This window comes from Garra rufa, chromosome 10 (assembly GCF_049309525.1).
Source record: "Garra rufa chromosome 10, GarRuf1.0, whole genome shotgun sequence".
NCBI lineage: Eukaryota > Metazoa > Chordata > Actinopteri > Cypriniformes > Cyprinidae > Garra > Garra rufa.
The window spans coordinates 40,723,340-40,749,107 of NC_133370.1; the positions used below are offsets into that span (position 1 = coordinate 40,723,340).

General features: G+C 36.0%; 1 protein-coding gene across 1 annotated transcript in view; it reads right to left on the reverse strand.

Annotated features, from left to right (window-relative positions):
• dipk2aa (divergent protein kinase domain 2Aa) overlaps positions 1-24,805 on the reverse strand; it is a 36,151-nt gene extending 11,346 nt beyond the window's left edge. The window contains exons 1-2 of the mRNA XM_073849832.1: positions 23,964-24,805; positions 1,824-2,127 (exon numbers count right to left, since the gene is read on the reverse strand). Of these exons, the coding sequence (XP_073705933.1) occupies positions 1,824-2,127; positions 23,964-24,617 (958 nt within the window). The 5' untranslated portion in view covers positions 24,618-24,805. The remainder of the gene's footprint in view (positions 1-1,823; positions 2,128-23,963) is intronic.
• Positions 24,806-25,768: the final 963 nt, after the last annotated feature.

The following is a 25,768-nucleotide window of genomic DNA, read 5'->3' on the forward strand; positions in this document are numbered from 1 at the left end:
AGATTCTAAACAAATCACAATGCAGTCGCATCTCTGATGGAAACTGACTGACTGTAGGAAAGTTTAGATGGTATTTTCTTTTCATCTTAAATATTTAAAATGCAGTCTAAAATCAAATCTAAATGCCTATGATTGCACATTACTCTGATAAACTCAACAGAAATGTGTGTGAAAAATGTAAAAGAAATATCTACAGTTAAAGTCAAGTTTACATACACCTTGCAGTAATTATTATTTTTTTTTTACCAAAATAAGAGGGATTATACAAAATGCATGTTATTTTTTATTTAGTACTGTCCTGAATAAGACATTTCACATAACATATATTTAGATATAGTCCTCAAGAGAAAATACCAGTTGAATATAAAAAATAACCCCCGTTCAAAAGTTTACATACACCTACCTGATTGATCCACAACTGTTTTTTTTTTTTTTTGTTTAGTAATAGTTGTTCTTGAGTCCCTTGTTCGTCCTCTGTATTTCAACCCTTTTCAACGATGACTATGATTTTGAGAGCCATCTTTTTTTACACTAAGAACAACTGAGGGACTCATATGCAACTATTAGAAGGTTACAAGGTTCAAACGCTCATTGATGCTTCAGAAGGAAACAATGCAGTAAGAGCCTTTTTGAATTTGAAGATCAGGGTAAACTTAACTTATTTTGTCTTCTGGAAAACATGTAAATATCTTCTGTAGCTTCTGAAGGGCAGTACGAAAATGAAAAAAAAAATGTTATTTAGGCAAAATAAGAAAAATGCACCATGTTCATTCTGTTCAAAAGTTTACACCCCTGGCTTTTAACGCCATGTTTTTCCTTCTGGAGCATCGGTGAGTGTTTGAACCTTCTGTTATAGTTGGATATGAGTCCCTCAGTTGTCCTCAGAGTGAAAAGATGGACCTCAAAATCATACAGTCATTGTTGAAAAGGGTTTAAATACACAAAAATGCTGAAAAACCAAAGAACTCGTGGGACCTGAAGGATTTTTCTGAAGAACAGCAGGCAGTTTAACTGTTCAGGACAAACAAGGGACGCATGAACAACTATCACTAAACAAACAAACAAACGAAAAAAAAAAATCTGTGGATCATTCAACACAGTATTAAGAATCAAGTGTATGTAAACGTTTGAACTACTATTTTCTATTGTGGATTAAATGTAAACATCTTTTATGTGAAATATCTTATTCAGGTCAGTGCTAAATAAAAAAATAGCACGGATGATCCCTTTTATTTCGGTAAAATAATTAACATTTTGCAGACTCTGCAAGGTGTATGTGAACTTTTGACTTCAACTGTAAATGAGCATATCTAAATGTAATGCTACAATTAACATTTCACTTTAATCACGACAGCCATAATTTACATGTTTGCACCCTTATCTTGAATTCTGGGGCTATTTTTGCCTAGCGTGCCTTTAATTTGTGACCCTGGGCTCTAGAGACCTACAGAAACACTGTCTGTGCTTTACTCATGTGTAGAGTTCATAAAGTTCCAAAAAAAGAAACAGCAGTGAGACTTTAATTACAAATCTGAGAGCGTGGGAGGCCCATGCAGGTTTCCACCTGGTCTGTGAGACTGTGATAATTCTTCCTGAAGGTCCTGAAAAACATTTATTTTGACGGGGAAGGCAAAGTACAGAAACAAACAGGCCTAAAAAACAGGTGCTCCAGCCCATTTGAGGGAAAACTGAAAGTGGGTCAGAACATACGAAAGTAGACAAAAAAAGCCCCACACCGTCTAACCTGGATAACAGCTTCCTGCGCAATTTATTATTGCTGTAAAGGAAGAGCGCGGAGGTGCTGGAATGAAGTCGTTACTTACTCTGCTTAATCAATCTCTTGTCCGCCACTATGATATTTTCTGCATCGACGACGATGACTTTTCCATCACGAGGCCCGACTGCAAAGTTGTCGAAGCTCACGTCTAGGAGGTAAAGGGCAAAGTCAAAGTCGTTGTTGGTCAGCTGCTCGGCGATGTCCATCAGCTGCTTGGCTAGGTCCACTCTTTTCTCCCAGGGTGCATTGTAGAAGCTCCAGAGCTCCTCGCCCACGTAATTCACGGCCACCATCCGGCCGCAGGCCCCCAGGTATTTGGCGAACGGCCAGCCCTCATCGGAGGGAAAACTCTGCAGAGATGAAACATGAGGAGAGAGTCAAGGTGAGAGAGTTGTTCTCCATTCACACTCACACACACAAGTAAAAACCATGTCTTCTCAAAATTTGAAGACATAGATAAACTGCACAATCATTAGCTTGGTACAAAGTAGCTGTAGCAAACTTTTCTTAAGTGCTTTGGATATTCAATAGCCCCATTTCAAGTTGAGTCATTAAATATAGATAAGCGACCATTAAACTTTAATCCTAGAGATTCAAATAATTTAGAGGACAAAACACAGCATTCGGTAACTAGTCAGAGCCTCAAACATCTGGCCTCTGTGGTCTGAGCTGGAGAGGCTGAATCATGCTGTGGAGGGGATGTTTCCTGCTCTTCATGACATACATTGTTTCTGATGGACCTCTGGCAAAGCGAATCGGTCATATAACATTTTACCGGGTTACACTCTTCAAATGTCGTAAATCTGATAACTGCAGGAGGCATTTCAGTGGTGTGTCCAATCTGTTACACCCGTCCTGTCCTTGAGTCTTTTAGGGGTCACAAGTGAATTAAGTGAAGACAAAAACCCACAACAAGATCTGTATTTCTCTCGCTTTGTCCAGCTGTAACACTCATGATGGAAGTGACTGTCGAAATCGAATGTTGATTATAAATTGCAATCACAATCATTAATTGAGATTAATTAAATTTATATTAAAAATGCTATTTTGTGTGAAGAACCTGACATTTTTTTGTGTAGCTGTGTATCCAGAACAGACTTATGACTGGTTTTGAAAGCATTTATTGCTGTTTATTCAGTAAATAAAGACTAAATGGTCAACTTCCCATTGGCTTTCAGAGCAGCATCAAAAACAGAACTTCTTTGTGCTCTACAGTTCAGCATGAGCTCTGGATTCTCACAAATGTTCTTATTATAAACAAAGCCGTCCACCTGTCCAAATCTATGTTTATTTATTATGCTTTGTTGATTACATTACAACTTTAATAGAAATGCCTGAAAAGGGCACCAAAGGCCTGGTAAATGCAGTTGTTACACTTACATGATGATCAAATTCCTAGTTTAATATTGACCAAACATTTAATTAAAATATCCACATAATCTTTCCTATCATTTCCTCAACAAAAATATGTGGATATCATAACCCTTGTCTGCTTTATTGTCAAATAACAAAGGCTTTATTATATGAAGAGCTCATTTACGACTTTGCCTCAAGAAAAAGCAGAAGTGTGCCTTTGTTAATTTTGAACTTTGGAAAGCTCCAGCAGATGAGAGTGTTGATTTTATTTCAGTTTATTATGGTTTATTTGATTGAGATTTCACATTTTTAATTGTTTTATTTAAAGTGTAATTTTAGTTTGTATTTTTTGCTGTAGAGCTACAATTGTAATTTATAAATGATACAATTTATTTATGTATTTACTATTTACTTTTATTTGAATAAAGTTCTATTTTGGCCCCTATAGTAGGTGTTTTTTTATTATTTTATTATTACTTCTGTAATATTTGGGAGAGGGGGCACAAAAGTAAATTTCTGCTTAGGGCACCCATTTGGCCAGCAGCGGCCATGGGTGCAACATCTGTTATTTGGACGTGGTTTGGCTTTAAGCCGTCCGACGAGCAGCAGCAAAATATACTCTGTAGAGTGTGTGGGGCAAAAGTTCCAGTTAAGAGAGGTAACACGACTAATCTGTTCTACCACTACATTTAGTTTATTTATCTACAACATTGTGTTGTTTAATTACAGTTTTGCTTTTGCACAATAAATGTTCTCAAAACGACATGCAACGTTTCTTTTTTTCTTTAAAAAAAAAAAAAATTTGCAGCTTGGCTTTCCTAAGGGTCTATGTAACCTGTTCTGAAATGGTTCTATTATAATTTATATATCGCAATATATATCGTTATCGCAAGAGGCTGCAATGTATATCGCAATATGGATTTTAGGCCATATCGCCCATCCCTATGTAATTTATTCATGTGATCAAAGCTAAATTTTCAGCACCATTACTCCAGTCTTCAGTGTCACTTGATCCTTCAGAAATCATTCTAATATGCTGATTTGCTGTTCAAGAAACATTTTTGTTTAATTATTATCAATATTTAAAACAGTTGAGTATATCTTTTCAAAATTCTTTGATGAATAGAAATAACCAAAGGTCAGCATTTATCTGAAATAAAATGTTTTTGTAACAGTATACACTACGGCCCGGTTTCACAGACAGGGCTTAGACTACGCCAGGATTAGCAGATAGTTCAATTAGGATATTTAAGTAATTTTTTATAAACATGCTTAGAAAAAAAAAAACATTACTGTTGTGCATCTTGAGACAAAACAAAGGCACCGATATATTTTTAGATCAGTCAGTGCAAGTTTCTTTCAGTTCAAAGAGCTCAGACTTACATTTTAGTCTAGGACTACTTAAGCCTTGTCTGTGAAACCGGGGGTTTAACATCTAAAAGCTTGGAGTCAGTATAAATACACTTTTCTGCTCATCAAGGCTGCATTTATTTGAGTTAAAATACAGTAAAAAAAAAAAAAAAAAAACTCTGCAATTTAAAATAGTGGTTTTCAATTTTAATATATTCAAAATGTAATTTATTCCTGTGATGCAAAGCTGAATTTTCAGCATCCAGTATTCAGTGTCACATGATCCTTCAGAAATCATTCTAATATGGTTTAATTGTCAGTGTTGGAAACAGTTGTGCTGCTTAATATTTTTTTTTAAAAGGACAGCATTTATTTTAAATAGAAAACTTTTGTAACAATAAACACCTTGTTCAAAGTTTGGGGTCAGTAATTATTTTATTTCTTACTCTATAATTTTTTTCAGCAAGGATGTGTGACATTGATAAAAAAGTGATAGTAAAGACTTATATTGCTAGAATGATTTTCTATTTTGAATAAATGCTGTTCTTTTAAACTCTTTATTCAAAGAATCCTGAAAAAAGTATCACAGGTTGCAAAAAAATATTAAGCAGCAGAACTGTTTCCAACATTGATAATAAAAGTAATAAATTGGTATATCAAAATGATTTCTGAAGCAATTCAGCTTTGCATCACAGAAATAAATTATATTTTAAAGTATATTAAAATAATAATAGCAATTGCACTTATTTCTATATTTTTAATAAAAAAGGAACTTTGATGGGCATACGACTTAAAAAAAAAAACATCCATCTATCATCTATCTATCTATCTATATAAGTGGGAGTGAAGAAATGATAGAAAATTAATACTTTTGTTTAGCAAGAATGCTTTAAGTTTATCGAAAGTGACGATAAAGACATTCATAATGTTACAAAAGATTTCTATTTCAGATAAATGTTGTTCTTCTGAACTTTCTATTCACCAAAGAAACCTGAAAAAAAAAAATAGTTGGCTGCTTTCTACAGCAATAACAATAACAACAACAATAATAATAATAATAATAATAATAATAATAATAATAAATATAAATGTTTTTTGAGTAGCAACTCAGAATATTAAAATGATTTCTAAAGGATCATGCAAAGTAAACTGGAGCTCTGAAATCACAGGAATTAATAATTTTTTTTTTTAAATATATTCAAATGGAAAACAGTTTTTTTAAATAGTAAAAATAATTTGAAATTGTACTGTTTTTGCTGTACTTCGGATCAAATAAATGCAGGCTTGGTGAGCAGAAGAGACTTTATAAAACATTACAAATCCTACTGTTCAAAAACTTTTGACTGGTACTGTAAGTGGCACAACATAGCGAATCCAGAATAGTTGGATATTTATAATGCTTTACAATTTATTCCTTAATCTTCTTTTTGGCTGTCTAATGATGTTTCTTCAGCACTCTTCTTTAATTTGTGTGCCAGAACAAATCAAAAGGTGACATAAAAACTCAACAGGGATATATGTAAAGTCTTACTAAAACTACGTTTTGGTTTCAGGAATTAGATTGAATATCGAATTTAATTACTAGGCACTAACAGAGTAACTGCAGCCTGTGACAAATGAGTCAATTACAGAAGAGAACATTGTGTCTCTACATTTTTTTTTTTTTTTTTACCTCTGGGGACACGTCATCATAAAGTTTCATTCTCTGAAAGTGTCAAATGTCTGTGGAAGGCCACGTCCTGTGTGAGAATGAGATTTTGTTCCTGGGAAAAAAGCTTGACTGTGCAGAAAGTGGTTGCCCCTACATTCTGTTGTTGAACTTTATAAATAATAGATGACCACCAAAAAAAAATAAAAAAAATAAAAATCCCACTCTTACCCTTTTTTTCTTAAACTGACACTGACCAAAAAAAAAAAAAAAAGATACCAGAGAGAAATATTATAGAGAGAACTCCATATTTTGTCTACGTTTAACATTTTTATTTAGCTTTTTTTTTGACTAAATGTATCTAAATTCTACAATAAATCAAATTCCAGTATATATTCCATATAATAATTTTTACGGGCCACTTAGGAAAACCTCATTTTGTTAGAGAAGCATGCATAGCCAGTTTTTAGCCATGATTATTTTGCAGAAACCATGTAGTTGCATGTCAAGCCATATTTTATTGTATTAAACATAACCCTGCTTACATTTTTGCATTGGCATTGTCAAACATCACTGTGTCCTGTTCTGCTGCACTGTGCTATCAAATTTCCAAGGATTTGCATCATTACCAAAAGTGAAGGAAAACCAAATCCATATACAGTTATACACTATAATACATTTAAATGGAACCAGGTTGACATAAAACAGATCCAAGAAATTCAGTGAAACAAAACAGCACCCCCACACTACAGACCTGTTGAGCTGCAGTTGGCCGCTTAACGGTCCGGAAGCAAGCTTTTTCTTCCTTCTCTCTCCCTTTCTTTTTCTTTTTTTACTTGAAGTGCTGTTCTTGCTATAATTGAGACTCTGACTAACACTTAACACCATTTCCTTACCCAGAGAGCTAAGACTTTGGTCAAGGACTCTGGAGGATGACAATGTACATAACCTTCAAAAGTACTTTCAATCATTTCTATGCATTGGTAAAGTGCTCTTTACCAAAATAGGTCAAAGAGATCTTCAATTCAAAACACGCTATTACAGCATGTGAATCAACAAACACAGCTGTAAACGGTTTAAGGAAAATTAACAACATGAGAAAGCTGCAAACACATTCAAGAGTGAATTAAATCCGAGGTGATTGTCTGTCAACTAGTCACCTGAAGTCTTACGGAGTCTCAGCTTTCAGAAGCAATAAATCAGACTAATTGCATCACAAAGTGTTGTCAAGATCGGCAATGCACGGAACCGGTGACGAACACAAGCAACGTGTGCAAGAGCGTGCAGAGAGAACCGTTTCAGGGAAGTTAGTTGTTTGTTTTCCAGAGCCAGTGGAAATTCTAGCCCATCAAGAATAGGGACTTGTTTGCACTCGAGCCTTTCATAAATGCCAACAATGTCCAAACGGCTGTGTGACGCACAAAACAGGCAGTTGGAGGCAGGTGAAAGGTTTGTTTTAAGAAAAGCACCATCAACACCACATAATGACAGACGGCCAGGTGCTAGTCATCTATATCTAACACATACCCTTCAAATCTAAGCTGCAAATGGATCAGGTCTGTGCAGTGGAATAAAATAAAATAAAATAAAATAAAATAAAATAAAATAAAAAATAATAAATCTTTTTTTTTTTATATTTAAAATGTATAATATTTAAGTGTTATTACAACTAACATAAGGAAGGGTTTGCACAGGGATTGCAATTAGGGATGCACCGAAATGAAAATTCTTGGTCATTTTTTTTTGGTCATTTTTAAAACCCCCTTCTTGAATCAGGCCTGTATTTTTTAAATGTACAAATAAATGCAGCCTTGCTGAGCAAAGAAGAATGTTGTAATAAATGTATTAATAAAGCTGTTATTAGGGATGCACGATATGAAAATTTTTTACCGATACCGATAGCCGATAATTAAGTCCTTCTTGTGGCCGATACCGATACGTTCATATTTTTATATGATAATTTTGTGCACCCAGGAGAATACAAAATCTGAGATAAACTAATGAAATGTATATTACTGTATATATCTGGGTCTAACAATCATAGCAAACATCAGTCCTGACTCTTAATATGTTTTTACTTTTTGTGTAAGGCACCACGATTCTAAATAAATAAAATGCTTTGACATTTGTCAACCTGGAAAAAATGAAAAGTGCATCATAGAGCAGGGCTATTCAATTAGATCCATTTGAGGGTCGGATTATCGAACTGGAAATTTGAAGCGGGCCAAGGGGATGGGGGCCGTCCCGATATTTTTCTAGGGGGCCTATGCAATTACATTGAAATGCATATTCACTAAAATGAACTAATATTACCAACACCAACATCTATAAAAGGGTGCTGTCTGTCAATCAATAAAAAAAAAAAAAAAAAAAAAATCACACATTTTTTTTTAATTAATCATGAATAATCGCATATTTATATATTTATACTGTCATAATTTCACAATGAACCTCCAAATTAAGGTAGAAACAACAAAGTATATTTAAATGTGTTTAATAGCATCTTTTTACCAAGTAGCCTATTATTAATGAAGTATTAATATCAATATTGCTACTGGTGTCTCTATTAAATGAATTTTCTCTCAGTTTTACATATTAATTATGTCCATTCAACATTACAGTAGAATTGAAAGCCCAACATTTAATAGGCTCTGAAAAATATAACAGCTTTTAATTTAGGTGATTTTAAAACAATCTTTACATAAACTATAAATTGTATATGCATAAAATATACAGATTATTATTGCCATATACTGGTTATAATCGTCATTTTATGTTTTTAATTTTACATTAGTGTTTGTTTACCACAAAGTATATTTTGTCCATCAAAATAACATTCAAATTGGATCATAAGAGCTTTAAAGTGCTTAAAATGGTTTTGCAAAAATGCTTGAAAGTCATTGAAAAGTGCTTGAATTTCTCTCTCAAAAGGTTGTACAAACCCTGAAATTAATACTGTAATAACATTCGACTTTGCTTAAGTTGGTGTGACTTCTGGTTGTTTGACCTACATCAGCGCTGTTAATAACAGAATTCTGAGCAGAATTTGAATGATTCTCACTGATCTTTCAGCAACCTTAATTCATTCTAGGCGAAATCAAACACTTTTCACTGGATCTCGCAGCACTGTGCAGTAACAGTGTCGCGAAATCAACTTTGGTTCCCGAGGCTGTTCTGAGTTTGGACAAGTGTTTTTGCGTTGCGGTCCGAGCTGATAAACGGTCCGCGCTGCGCAGCTCAAACGTGGCGCGCTTTGGTTTCTCTTTCGCTTTGTTTGCCGTTTAATGTTTCTCATATGAAACCGAAATAGCAGCGCGTATGAGTTGAATAACGCGGTGGTCGCGCCATTGCGACCGCTCACAAAATTTAGTCGCACCGGCAGAAAAAATGCGACCATTTGGTCGCAGTCTGGAGCCCTACAAGTGCTTGTCAAATCTGCCGTCTATTGATGTTGCGATCTCCGGTAGATTGTTGTTGTTCTTGGCTCTCTAGCTTTTCTTTTTTGGCTGGCCCGCCGCCTAGTGGACAAACTAATTAGTGCAAAAACCATTCAAGCCACCTGCTGCTCCCTCGGGCCGGACGGAGATGATTGGCGGGCCGCATTGGGCCCGCGGGCCGCCAATTGAATAGCCCTGTCATAGAGTAACGTCAGATGTCCAAATGTCCGTTAAAGCTTCTTATTGATCATATTATGAATGTGTGCAGCAACCAAATCGTATAAGGCGGGGAATAAAACATCAGAATCAAGATAAAAACATCAACTTTTCAGAATGCCGCAAGCACAACGCAGGTCATGTGACATGAACCAACCAATCAGCTTCACCCGTTCCCTTAATAACATTGAAAGCACTGCCAAGGTGGAGAAACAGCTTATCATAGCTGTACAGGAATAACCATTTTTAAATAAACTTAATAACAGAGCTACTGCAAGCGATTTTTAATGCTGAAAATCCATTTATCCTTTGCTGAAACTTCCGCGTCTTTATGGAGAGCGCAGGTCATGGTTGCCATGTGAACGGCCCCTAAAACAGATTCACCGCGATGACGACCTCTGAAGTGAGATTTGTTGTGTTAAAACTTGACGGCTTTTTACCTCCTCTCAGAATCCTTGCTAAACATGTGTTGCAAATAGCAACAGCATCGTCCTCCTCTGCCACCGCAAAAAACTTCCAGACCGGCGAAGACGATGATGACGACACAGATGATGTGACGTATTACACGCGACAAAGTCCGAGAGTCACTGCAGTTTACAGCTGCAGTCACTTGCACTCGGAAAGCAGATGAATCTCAGATAAACCAGACTGATTGATTGATTTACCAGCAAGAGTACTTTATCGGATCGGATTTCATTTATTTATCGGAGCAATAAAAAAATGACATAATTTTTACCCATATCGGTCGATAATTTATCTGTCCGATAAATATCGTGCATCCCTAGCTGTTATCATGACTGTTATTATGTTTGTCTTACTTTTTTATTTTATTTTACAGAACAACAGTAAAAGTGATTTATGAATTTATGAATGTTGACTTTCATTTTGGCGGAAACCCACAAGAAGACCTCAGTACAACTTTTTGCTGACAGCAGCAGATTTATGAATGATTCTCATTACGCTGTTTCAGCCGCAGATTTTCTTCGCGCTTTGGACTTTGAACCCTGGCTAACAAGCTTGTGCAGCGCTGTTAGAATACATACAATTTGAGCGTGTATTAGACAACATAATGTTCTGTAGTTTATTTACTTATGGTTTAAGGCCATTTCGTGATTTCAGTCATCATACACTAACCAGCAACAACCACCCCTTTCTCTTCTCATCGAAGACATACGTTGCGGTTCTAAACAGTCTCTCGTTGTCGGTGCTTGTAATGATTTTTGTGTCTTTCTCTGACAATTTTAAATGCTTCCACACTGCCGACACGTTTGCTGCATTAGTGTGCACCTCTATTTGATGGCGTCACATCATTGTTCGGTATAATTTATTCAGCTTATTTGCTTATGAATTTTGGTTGCCGAACATTCGGTGCATCCCTAATTGCAATCATATATTTAATGGTTGACCATCTGGTTATGTCGAGGTACCAATTCAGTATCGATACCAAGAGTCTGGCATTGTGTCGACGCTAAAACGTTGGTATCAATCCAACCCTAGTTAGTGTAGTGGCAGCTTAATGAGATCTGGCCATGAAACCCAAAACCTGGTTCCAACCTTGATAGGGCCAATTCCAGAAACTGCGAGTTTGTGAGATTGCCAATCACCAAGAGACTTGGTAGTATCAGAAAGACTGTTTCTGTAATATTTGTACAAAAGTTTCTTTAAATACAAACACATCTACTTGACAGCTAATAAAGAAAGGCAACTTCCATTTGGGTGGCGAAGCTCCCAAGTCTACAGTTTGCTCACACTCTCTGCAATTATAGAGTCTGTCAAACTGGTGCTGAAGTGAGAGAAGGGAATATCAACTCTGCACAGATGGCTGTGCCCTAAGTGACAAACTGTAAAATAATACAGCAGTGCTATTTTGAAAATACGGGGATGTTGGAGCCATAATAGAGCATACTGATGCTCATGTGGGTAATGGTGGTTTAAAACCAGCCTGCATTTTTTTTTCAATTCCCAGCCACAACTAAACAAAATGCAATCATTAGCCTATTAAGTGTGATAAAAACAGTAACCTTGTATGTGCAAAACTCTGTAACTCCATAGCTGCCTAGTGCTAAAAAGACTATGTAGACAACTTTATAGCTCAGGCAGCACATTTATGCATACACTTTAACACAAAATGTAAAAATGCAGCATATTTCTGCTTGTAAATCATCCAGAATGTCTTGCACCATAGATTTTATTACTTAATTCAGACTCGAATGAACAAAAAGTAAATTCACACCAGCACAACACATGATGCAACATACCTGTCAGCTGCAGCTAGAGGAAGGAAATACAGAATACAGAAGGAAGGCAGCTGTCAGCAAAAAAGAAAAAAACACTATTCTGAGACTTACACAATTTATAATTAAGACTGGAAAAATAAACATTTTTAAAGAGCTGTCAACTAGAACGTGTAGGATTAATTAATTTTTAATACACATATTTACATAGTTCAATTAAAATGCCAAATCCAGCTGCTCTTTTTGTCATTTTAATTGCTAGTATTTTAGAATAAATTATTTATTCAAGAAATCAATACTTTCAACAAGGAAGCATTAAATTGATCAAAAGTGGCAGTAAAGGCATTACAAAAGATTTCTATTTCAAATAAATGCTGTTCTTTTAAACTTTCTATTCACTGAAGAATCCTGAACAAAATGTGTTGTGCTGTACACAGAAAATAATAATACTAAAAGAGAAGTTCACTTCTAGAACAAGAATTGACAGATAGTTTACTTACCTCCTTGTCATCCAAGATGTTCATGTCTTTCTTTCCTCAGTCGTAAAGAAATTACGTTTTTTGATGACAAAAATTCAGGAATGTTCTCCATATAGTGGACTTCTATGGTGTTCGAGTTTGAACTTCCAAAATGCAAAATGTTTAAATGCAGCTTCAAAGGGCTCTAAACGATTGGTTATTTTCTAAAATAACATTGACAATTTATTTACTTTTTAACCACAAATGCTCATGCTCAAGCTGTGCATTCCAGTTCAAGACAGTTAGGATATGTTGAAAAACTTCCATCTCATTTTCTCATCAAAATTCAAAATCGCTGTTTTACTTCTTTTTGTAAAGTGTGTTTGACCCTCCTTGAGCGTTCGTTTTGTAAACACTTGGTCAGTACTTCTCCAGCGATGTAGGGTGATTTTGGAGTTAGAGGAAAATGAGATAGGAGTTTTTCGACATAATCTAAATGTATTGAACCTGAATGCACAGAGTTCATGCAGAGCTAGACAAAAAGAGCATTTGAGGTCAAAATGTATATAAATTGTAATTTTTTTTTTTTTTTTTTTTGAAAATAATCAATTATTTAGCTAGATAAGACTAGTTCTGTAGATAAGACTGTTCCCTTGGCTTGGATCGTTTAGAGCCCTTTGAAGCTGAATTTAAAATGCATTTTGGAAGTTCAAACTCACAGGCACCATTAAAGTCTGCTATATGGAGAGAAATCCTGAAATGGCTGCCTCAAAAAACAACTTTTAGACTGAACAAAAAAAGACATGAACATCTTGGATGAAAAGAGGGTGAGCAAATTATCTGTAAATTTTTGTTCTGGAAGTGAACTGGTACAATGTTTTTTAAAGCAATATGTGCTTTTTTGAGCATCAAATTAGCATATTAGAATAATTTCCAAAAGATCATACATCACTGGAGTTATTGCTGCTGAAAAAAAATATATTTGCAGCTTTGCCTGCACAGTAATATTTTAGTATATTTTAAACAGTTAAAATCAATAACTATATTGTAGTTACTGTATTTTAATTAAATAAATGCAGCCTTGGTGAACATAGACTTTTTTTTTATTCTTTTGAACGGTAGTGCATATTAAATATTTTGCATACTGAAATTTGTTGCTCTGCTTCATATTCTACTCAGACTTCCCTTAAAGGGATAGTTCACCAAAAAAAATGTAATTCTGCCATTTACTCAACCTCAAGTTTTTCCAAACCTGTATGAATTTCTAACTTTTGTTGAGCATAAAAACATATTTTGAATGTTGGTAACCAAACAGTTAGCCTGGAAAAAATCCAGAGCCTAATCTATTAAGATTAAGGGTCTGGCATCGAGCAATGAAAAGGGCCTAACTCCAGGGGCGGCACCAAGCATGCATTTGAAACTCTCACTGCACGCAACTGGATAACTCCACAACCAATCACTAAGCTTTCACTTATCCCCATACGCTTAGCTACCAGCGGAGCTAACTGATAGATTAAACGCTTGCCGTATCCAGTCGGCAAAACAGCAAAAACGTCCTTCTTGCAAAGGAATGATTCGAGCGTGGTTTTCTGTTCCTCTTTTATATGAAAAGCCAAGTCTAACTCGTTCATTGTAGCAGCCAAAGCCTGGTGTTCATCTGTAGCCATCTTTCAATGTTTACTAAATGATTCCGGACATCGCAGCGATGTCGTCATCAGCTTAGCTCGCCTCTGGCCCGCCTACATCAGATACACCGATTTGATTGGTTCCCAGAACTGCTTACGTAATGCAGTAACGTGCATCATTGCTCGATGCCAGAGTGTCTTGCAGAGACAATTCAAATTGTGCTCTCGCGAGACCTCTGGATTTCCAGGATACTAGTGTTGTCACGATACTGGAATTTCTAACTTCGATACGATACCTTGAAAAATATCGATATTCTATACTATTTTCGACACAATATTAAGGAGGTAAATTTCTTTTTTAATTTAAAGATAAATATAGTCTAGAACATGACAATAAAGTATATGCATATGTACACTGATACAGCCCTGTTCAGCTTCTTAACTTCATTTGAGTTTGAGCTTCATGCTTTATTTGCTGTTTAAATACAACTGGTAGTGTAGGTCGTAAACTTTTTTTTTTTTTTCAGACCACACTTTTAAAATTAACTGAACTAACTAATCTTAGAACTTAAGTTAATGGTAAAAGATATTTGTTAACATTAGTTAACATGAATAAACAATGAAAAAATACTTCCAAAACATTTATTAATCTTAGTTAACAGTTAATTTAAACTATAATTTACTACTACATTAACTAATTAAAATCCAAAGTTATATCTGTTAATATTTTTTATTGGACCAGAGCTAACATGATCCGTTGTATTTTTATTACCTATGGTTATCAAAGATTCAAATATTCTGTAACAAATGCATTGCTCATCGTTCATAAATGCTGGTTAATAGATTAACATTATTTGATGAACATATTTTAATGTCGGATTCATAATCAACGATCCACACAAGCAAACAAGCGTGCATCGCACACAATGCTCAGTTGCTCACTGGATTGACATTAAGACAAATTGTAGAATTTAAGTAATGATTTTTTGAAATAAAGTTAAATAATTTACATTTGACCGCAGTTAAAGTATTTACTCGTCTAAGATTCCTCAATCTGATTATATTAAACTACGGTAAAAAAAAAAAAAAAAAAAACGGGACAACTCTCATATCAGCAACAATAAAAGGCAATCTTATTTAATGATTCGGTCATGTTAAAATGAGAACAGTTCTTCTTTATATAGATCTGGGTGTCTGTCTTTCAGGTGCTTTGCGAAATTAGTGGTGTTAGCGCCTTTTGTTAGCACTGCTCTGTAGCAACCTTTACATATTGGCTTGCTTGTGTACTTCGGCTTTCCATGTTCATTTGTTTCATATCCAAAATATTTCCAGATAGCACTCCTGCTGTGTTCTTTATCAAACAAAGTCGGTCGCGGGGTGCCGCACTCGCCTTTTCCATTCGCCTCACGCTTGAATGAGACGAGACAGGCACTGCGGTCACGTGTGGTGTTTGTCAACTTGCCTATGTGGAAAAAGTGAAAGTGACAGCTCGGCTAGTATCGATACTTCGGGAAATTAGTATTGGTATCGTTCAGATATTTCAGTATCGATATTTATCGATATTTTTGACAACAGTATTTTTTCCCCAAACTATTGAAGTGGGGATAAGAAACTGTTTGGTTACCAACGTCTTCAAAATACCTTCTTGTGTTCAGCAGAACAAAGAAATTCATACAGATTTGTAACAACAGGGTGAGAAAATGATGACAGAATTTCATATTTAGGTGAACTATCCCTTTAATTTTCAGGTATTAATGTTCCTTAATCATCGTCTGTCTCTTTTCCATCAAATGTAAGATGTCTGCAAAGAATGAAACAGACATTTTTGTACTATTTAAGATATAAAACGGTAATTATAACTTTTTATGACCTCACATTTTATTAGGGCATTATACTTTAAAAACCTGAGAGAACTTTTTGATTAAAACTCACTACGGGAGTTGCTTTAAAAAAATTTTAAAGAGTACTACCGGACCTATCTGGATAAATTTCTTCAACGGGAGGAGAGTTCAAGCACTAAATAATAGGCATGTCCTTGATAACAACCTTGCTGTGCTCAGTCTTGTTTGTGAAAGCCTTACACACAAACAGCAGTTGACTCCTGTCAGCTCTGGGACTGTTTAGAAAGGTGCTTCGGGCATGGCAACCTCATAATAACCTCATTGTCAGGTGAAGGGAGAGGAGGCGCACACCGCGCACACTGGGCTGTGTGCAAGATTAATGGCGTGATGGACGTGACCCTCAGGGCTCTGCCTGTGCTATTCTCAGCCTCGCCGAGCAGATGGGCCTCCGTTCTCAATGGTAGGAAGGAGGCACGAGTAATGCAAGCACAAAGTCAAGCGCAGCAGCTTTTTTCCAGAGGACACATATTTCACAACAATCTGACACAATACCAGGCTAAGGGGAACAAATTGTGTTTCTGACCTTTACGGCTAGAAATAGCAGTAAAAATGCCAGTGAACAAAAACCAAAACATCTACAGGAAGGGACATCTGAATTCTTGTCACACGCTGATTTTGTAATCCTCTCACCGTCCTGCTCGTCTCCGGCTCCATAGGCTCTTTTCCCCCTTGAGCGCAGCACTCCCATCAACTCCTAACACAACAAATTAGTCCTTTCTTTTTTTTTTAAGGCAAACCTAAAAATACACAGACCACAAAAATCTAAACTTGAGTAACTCCAGATCCATCCTGCAGGGCAAACGGAAACCAAGCATATTACAAAATCTAAATTCGGCTTTCCTACATACAGAAATCCTTATATCCACTACAAGAGACCTTAGTATCTCCTTTACGGTCAAAAAAAAAAAAAAAAGGGAAAGGAAAACTGCCTTCGCAAGCAGAATATGGAGGAAGGAAGCCAACAAACCATGTCCAAATGGTTTAGAAACCTGTCTACAAAGTTGCCTTCCATCTTTGAATGCAGATTAGATGTATCCTTTGTTGCCTATGATGCCTACAATACTGTGTGTGCAGCTCAACCACTGGTGAAATCTAGTAAATGTGAGTTTATCGTGGCTACGCGAATGCTCCACTCATGTACCATTCATGCTCACTGGAAAAGCAAATCCACTTCTATAATGCACCATCAGGAAATTTCTATGTAGTTACACTTGGTCCTGTTTGCAATAGTGCTACCGTGCTGTAACATAGTGAAGTACAGTTGTACTGGGCAACTCTGGTAAAATGACACTAGACTCTTTTCACATGCTCTGATAATAATAGCTTTGTAAGACTGCATTATTTGAAATAATAAAAAAAAAGAATACACCTTTAAAAATATGATTCTGTTGCGTAAAACTGAATAAAATTTGATATTTAATATTACTATTTTTTCCTGTCCAATTTTATTGTTTTACTAAATAAATATATATATATATATATATATATATATGCGAAATTATTCAAACCCCTTCATTTTTTTCACATTTTGTTATGTTGCTGCCTTATGTTAAACTACTTAAAATTACTTTTTTTTTTTCCCACATCAATCTACACTCCCTACTCCATAATGGCAAAGCAAAAAATAGGTTTTTAACATTTGTGCAAATTTATTAAAAATAAAAAACTGAAAATATCCCGTTGCATAAGTATTCATACCCTTTTCTGGGACACTTGAAATTTAGCTCAGCAGGGTTTCTGCAGATATGAACAAGTGAAATTTAAGACTTTTTAAGACCTTTTTAATACCACCTTATATGAAATTTAAGACCTAAACCTGTAATGGATATACACATTATATCATGTATGTAATATTTAATGTGTTTAATGTAAAAAGTAAACAATTTCATGGCTGTCAAAAATGAGTTTCAGTTTTAATCAGGCTGTTTGTTCGGTCCGGCAAGTAAAAAAAAACAAACATTTTAAAAGTATCTTGAAAGCTGGGGGTCAGCTAGCTCGACCTATATTTATTATTAAGAACATTATATACAGAAAAAAGGTAGTTCGACCTGTATTCTGCTACTGCAATTCTGTCTGAAGATGCAGTAACTTCTGCAGGGGGAGAAAAAAATCTTCAGTTGTTAGCAACTGGCCTTAGCCAAGCCCTATATTCAGTTTTTTCAAGCCAAGTATCACTAAACTTGCACTTACCCATAGCTAAAAAGTTAAATCGATTTTACTTCTGTGGTACAATCCGAGAGAGACTTGCGCAAATATCAGAAAGCTGACTGGTTATTGCATGTTGGTCTCATTTGTAGTTACAGCAAATTATATTTGGACTAGTGAAATAAAGAACTACAACACCATGAAAACAACCAAGCAACAACAACAAAAAGATAATTTAAATGAGCATTAGCGGTAGAGTTACATGGACATTGGAAAAATAAGACCTGTGTAAGATTATTTAAGACCTAGAACAGCAAATGTAAGACTTTTTAAGGCCTAAAATTTAGATTTTTAAATTTTAGACTTTTTAAGACTTTTTAAGACCCCGCGGAAACCCTGCTCAGGAGCATCCATATTGCTTCTAGATGTTACTACACTTCGAGTGGAGTTAACTGTGGCAAATTCATTTGAATGAGTATGATTTAGAAAGGCACACACCTCTCAGAAAAGGTATAACAGCTGAAAATGCATATCAGAGCAAAAACCAAGTCCTGAGGTCAAGATAACTGCCTGTAGAGCTCAGTGACAGACTTGTGTTAAAGGAACCGTATGTAAGAAATTTATGTCAGTTAATTATAAAATGGCCCTAACATGTCACTAGACATTAAGAAATCATGTTCATTTCAAATACTTATATCACTGACAACAGTGGTCCGGCCAGGATATTGTCATTTAAAAGTGAGAGTTGCAGCCCTCAACTGATGTTATTGTTGTCATTTTGTGTTTTGGTCTGAGGCTCCACCCTCCAGCTATCTACCAATCACGAAGTCAGTAGAGTTTTGTGATCCGGGTTGCCATCTCTGTTAGAGCTGCAGCTAGCTATACGAACGTGTCGGATAAAACATGTATAACGTTACGAAACCTGAAAGACCTCGTTATGAATCCGAAATACGTCGTGACAAAGTCGGAAATAAAACAAGGATTTGTATATGCCTTTGAAAGATGGAGACGGCTGAAAACAGAGAAGAATTTGAAGATAGACGCCATCGTTGGTAATTTTCTCCTGGACAGGTAAGATTCATCTATGTTTGGCTAACTTTGCTTCCGTACACAGTGGATTTTCCACGGTCGGCCGTGCTAAATGCGTTCATAAAAAGCTTTATATCGCACCACTAGCAGGGTATGAGAACAATCTATGTTCCGACTGAAATGTGGTATTACAGTACATCTTTACGAAATATTTGGCTAATCTCCATCTGTAAATTTTTGCGATAGATAATTACTTCGCAAAACATCTCTTGTGAAGCATAAACATAATTAACAGAAGAAAAACAAATTTCTGTGTAGGACTCGTCACTTGCCATTGGAAGCTCCTTGTTGCAGCCTACTCCTGTAGCTTAGCTGGCAACCTCGAGTCAGGGGGGGAGGGGGAGGGGATACACCATTCTACAGTATTTTGAAAGTGATTGCAGTACCAGTTTTGGCCACAATCCTACATACGGTTCCTTTAAGGCAATGATCTAGGGAAGAGTTCAGAAAAAAATCTGCTGCATTGAAGGTTCACAGAAGCATGTAGCCTCCATTATCCATAATGGAAGACGATTGGAACAACTAGGACTCTAAATGTCTGCCAGCCCCCATCTAAGCTGACAGAGCTTGAGAGGTGAAAAGGTGAGGCAAAGAATGACAGATAATTGCCAAATGCAGATGTGCAAAGCTTGTCACATCATACCCAAAAAGACTTGAGACTGTAAAGGTGCTTCAACTATGTACTGAGTTAAGGGTATGAATACTTATGCAATATACTTATTTCAGTGTTTAATTTTTAATAAATTTGTAAAATTTGCAAATCTGGTTTTTGCTTTATCATTATTATGGTGTATGGAGTGTAAATTGATGTGGGGAAAAACTAATTTAAAGCAGTTTAACATAATGCTTAACAAAATGTGAAAAAAAAAATGAAGGGGCATGAATACTTTTGCAAGGCATATATATATGATTATTTTTTGCCTTTATTTTTTAAATAGCATCATTGATATCTTACAACAAATTTTACAAATTAATTTTAAATGACTTAAAACAATAAATCATTAAAAAAAAAAAAAAAATTCCTTTTTTTTTTTTACCAGAATTTTCATTACACTGCACTCCAATACATATATTTATTACAGAAAATAATTAAATGTTTTTAAATGTAATATTTCAAAAAATGTTTATGGCGATGTAATCAGTAAATAACAGACTGGGCATGCAAATTTTTCTTATTGAAGTTATATGATAGCAGTAACTGTAAAGTGAATCAGTCTGTGCTAGTTTTTATTTATTTTTTTCATAGCCTTTAATATGAACATTGTTTCATTGGACAACATTGGGCAGGATAAACATTTTAAAACAAATTATGCTTCTTTTTCATAGAAAATACCAAGATTCCATGCACAGATGACAAAGCTGTCAAAACGATCCCTGTTTACGCGGATCCGTGAAAATGACTAAGAGCTGTATTATGTTTGTCAAGACTGAACACATATTACACATTCACATGACTTCACTGTTTTCATAATTTCACGTTTTTTCAGGTCACATGGAGACAAAGTTATCGTTATCCAAAATGTACACTTTGAAACCAGTTTTCAACCCCACAAAAGGCTTTTGGCATGTAAATTAAAAGCCAAAATATATATAAAACGTTTTTTTTTTTTTTTTCTGTTGTTTTCAGTTGTACTGTTGTGCAAACACCTTCTAATTTCTGAAGGTATGTTACTTATTGTGAACAATTCACATTTTCTTTTACTTTAATTGCTTTGTGACTTTAAATACAATTTAAACTGATTGGACATACTTATAAGACTATTGTATCGCATGTTGCATCGTTTAAAGTTAACACATTTTTCTTTCATTTTGTCCAGCCCTGTTAAAAGTCACATTACAGTGCTCTGGAGGCACCTTCGTTCACATTGATTGACAGCAAGGCAGCTGCCTCAGGTTCCCAACAAAGTCAAAAAATTGGAAAGCAGATTTTGCCTGCCTTATAAAACTGCAAAAGGTTGCTACAGCTTCTGGCAAACTAGAAAAACTGGCTTTTCTTAGCTTTAGGAAGTGGGATGAATCATTTAGAGCATTCTGGAGGGACAAGCATCTGTTAGCTTTAACATCATGTTTTCAGCTAGGGAAGGAACAGCAAGCGCTGGTGAAGATCACACTTAATCGCATCTATGGATTAGGAGCCAATTCATTAACCGCATCCACAGCAAACGAATGACATTTGATTATGTTGACCGAACCGCTGCAGAGGTTGCAGGGGCAAAAGGGGGCTAAACTGTATGTTGCTAATCAAATCGAGCGGCTCGCTCTCCGGAGAGAGATCAGATTGCCTTTATCACCTAGAATGCTTGAGGTGTGGCAGATGGAGTGAATGATGGGAGGTGAGAACGGATATTGGCTGCTCACACAGAGATGTCCTTTTGTTTGCCCAGGCCTTCGACAAGCTGGGTCAATCGCAAAAGAAATTGGAATAGATTAGCTGGGTCTAAAAATCGATGCCGGACCGAGGGGTGCAAAAAAGAGAGCTGTCAAGGACTCTCATTGCTGTGGAAGAAAACACAAGAAAAAAAAAAAAAACATTGGAAATAGGGGCGTACGATATGAATTGTCTGCGATAATATCTCAATCATTGTTTTAGCGATGTGCCCGCTGACATTTTAGAGTATGTCACTTTCACTGTTTTTTAATGTAAAACTTGGTGAAATGATTACAGTGTGTCTTTTAGTACTTTTTAACAATACCGTAGTAATATTGATAACCATTTTGGTCCCAATAATCATGATATAAAATTATCTGGCATCAGTTAGAATGCCCCCAAACTGCAAGAAAAAAAAAAGGGCCAAGTTACATTTACATTTATGCAATTGTAAATGCAGTTTAAATGCATTCAATCCACCTCTGAGCTGCATTTGTGTAACCGACCAAAGATTTTTCTGATTGGCTAACAGTCGTTCCTTTGAAGCGATTAGTCGACAAATCACGTTTATATTGATAAACCATACAAATCACAATAATTAAAGAGCTTTTAATTGCCTATAGCCTATCAGTGCTCAAGCGCACGCATAAAACTTGCCACTGTGTACCGCAGAACAGCAAGGAAACTGCCTTAACATCATAATTTATTGATAAACTAGTGTTTTCTGTATTTTCGGCTGCAGTGACAAGTCGACAACATTGACTCTCGTCATCTCCACAGTGGATGTGCACGTTTCATATGGATTACAAAATCTGTTTTTGTTTTCCATTTGAATTGGCTTGTTTAAAAGTAAACATTTCAATTCCTGTTTATATATTTTTTTCATGTCTGTTTCGGTTCTTTTTTTTTTTTTTGACTCACAAAAGTTCACATAGACCTAAACGGCAGAAAGCACACCCAGTTTGCATGATGTTTTGTTGTTAATGTAAGTGCACACAAATGAAAGAAAACCTTTTTACAGATTCGAAAGATGCACAGCAGTACTCTTTATCAGTATGATCAAAAATGACTGAGTATTTTAAGTTAAATGCAAATGATCGCACCGGTGTCTCCAAGTTAACTGACACGCAGTAAGCACGCTACTATTCAGACTCCACAGAAACACTTGTATAGCACATTTTTTCAGATTAGCGTTTAAGCAAGTGGCCATGTAACAATGCTACTACTTACATGTTTCAGATGACAAGCCACATTTAATGGTCAATGAACGAAAATTGCAATCAACTAAGCCTTTTCTAGTAGACTATTAGGGGGCGGCCCTAGTAATGCAGCTTCTGCGCAACTTCTGCAGCGCAAAAATGAATTTTGTTGATATTGATTTAATATGACTGGCAACATTCTAACTAAATTTATCAATTAAATGACTTAATGTTACAAAAAATTGTCATTAAAAATTGTCATGGAAAAGGTTAATTTCTGTCACAGCTGAGAACTAACCGCCACATAGAATTTGAGGTTTTTAGGTTGATGCATATATAGCAGAGAATAGAATGGGCACGCAATGGACTTGGTTGACATAAAAGTGCAGTTAAGTGCATTAAGTTGCAGAAACATAAGATATAACATTGATATAACATAAATGGCATTATTTTTTGTTTGTTTGTTTGTTTACATTGATGTTGAAGTTACATTTTCAGATTTGTGACAATACTTGTTATGTAATGCTAAAACACTGCTGGTCACTTTCAGAAGTTGTAGTGATGCTTGCTTTTCCCAGAAAGAATGTGAAACATGTATTCGTAACATAGTTTTTATATTTAAATATTTTAGATATAATTTGCATTGATTTTGTACCATCATATCGCATATCGAATATCACATTATTTAACAAGGTACTGCATATCGCATTTTTATTCAGTATCGCACAGCCCTAATATAAAGATACATATTTTTTTAATCAAAATTCCACACCCTTCAGTTGAGAATGTTTGTCACACTAAACATGTTTTAGACAAGAAAAAAAAAAAGAAAAACCTCCAGAACAATACACCACCCCTTTTTCTAAACTTTATAAAATTTGTTTATGGAATAACAAATGCCCATGACTTATGTCTGAAGGAATTCTTCAGGACAAGCACGCTGTTGCCCAAAGCAGAGAAATCTCTAAGTGACCACCGACAGACGCAAAGTATCTATTATTTACACAGCCTTGTGCAGAACTTAAAATATGCAAAGATGCACCGTTAATCCCTTTAACTTCCAAGCGGGCATCAGACACAGTGCTTCAGCATCAACAGAAGGATTCAGCAACTTGAAAATGCATTTAAAGAAGATGTTTTATCAGCTAGTGTGTGATTACCTGCAGCACAAGCGGCTCAGGGTTGAACGCCAGCGTCATCAACAGCTGCATTCGTTCTGTGTCCTTAAGGTTCTTCAGCAGGAAGCTTCCAGAGTCCTTGGTCTCCGCGTACCTCCTGACGACACGGTCCAGAAGCCTCTGCGAGGGGCAGTGCACCAGATCCGACCATCCCTCCACCACCTCTGGGGTCAGCAGCCTTACGTCCCCGTTAAGTCGGGCGAACTCCGTTTTGTACATACCCTGAATGAGATCACAGCGAGGTCTTCCAGTGGCACGTTTGCAGATCTTCTGATCAATCTCTGCGAGCTCTTGGTTGGAGCCCAGGCGTTTGAGCACGACCCTGCGCGTTCCTTCCCTGGGTTCTCCGTATTGAGCAAAATAAACGTTTTTTACGTTGAAAAAGTCTAGGAAGCGCAGGCGACCCCACATCTCGAAGGTCACCTGGCCGTTCATGAACTTGCGGCACCAGCTAGTGCCGAAGCAGGCCGGACACTTGTTAAGGCCAACGAATCGCCGGTCGGTGAGCTCGTTCCTCTGGAAAGAGGCGAACAGGTTGTGAGTGTTCATCAGCAGGATAACAAAAAGAGCTACGATGAAGAGGAACTTGCCACATCGGTAGACGCGGCCAAATTTGAGCGACAGTATCCGCAGCATGCTGATTGGCAGCAGCGCACTGAGAGTGAGTGCAGTTAATCTGTGTCAATGCGGCTGTTCCATCATTGCTATGTGTAATATCATCATCCCCATCACGTTCACGTTAGTTAGAGTGCTCCATAGTGGCAGCAGTGTTGCCTGATAAACTCATCAGTTTCAAGAGCCTCTCTCACCATGTTTTACAGAAGGGCTTTCTGGTTTTATGTTGAGTTAAGCTGCCACATCAGGAATCCCTCTACCTGAAACAGACAGATGAAATCTGGTTAACAAAACCATACATATGCATGGTGTAGCCAAAAATTTAAACAATCCTGTCAACGTTTACTCACCCCTCATTATCAAACCTGTTTGACTTTCATTCTACTGCGGAGCACAAAAATATATTTTGAAGAACACTGGCAACCCAACAGATTTGGTTGCCACTGATTTTCATTGTGTGGGAAAAAGAACAAAACAACATTTGGATATTCGTCAAAAATATATTCTTTTGTGTCCCACAGAAGAAAATAAAACAGGTTTGGAACAACATGAGGGTGAGTAAAAGAAAACAATTTTTATTTTTCAGTGAACTATCACTTTAGGAGAACAGATTGTTTCAAGACTTAAAACAAATTAAAGTTTTAATGAGAAAACTCGATGAACAATCAATCTTCACGTTAGCATTATGTCAGTTTGTATATGCGCTAACAAAACAGTCAAACCCCAGCCTCGTGGGGACGGCAACAGGAACTGGGAGATGTTAAAATATTTAAATGTCAATGCTCATTCTTGTAGCACTGTTTAATGTGACTTATTAATGCTTCAAATTCAGTGATGTATATTTCAAAGCATTTAACTTCAGCAGACGGCTTAGAGGTGTTGATATGAAGTAAGCAGTATTTTAGAACTCATTCAAATATGTTAAACAATTAGAATAAATAAAAAGTATATAATTAACAAGAGTTCATAAGAGGCTACACAATTTCACTGATGTAAAAGCAGAGACAGTTGCTCTAAGAGCAGAATCTTTCCAGAATGTGAATGTGGCATAAGGGTCATATAAAAATGTAGGCATGGTTTTGTACATTATTTTTAAACTCATAAAAAATACAGCACAAACCAGTAAAATTACAGCTTAGTATACAAGGAAGTGCACTTAAGTGTCACTGACC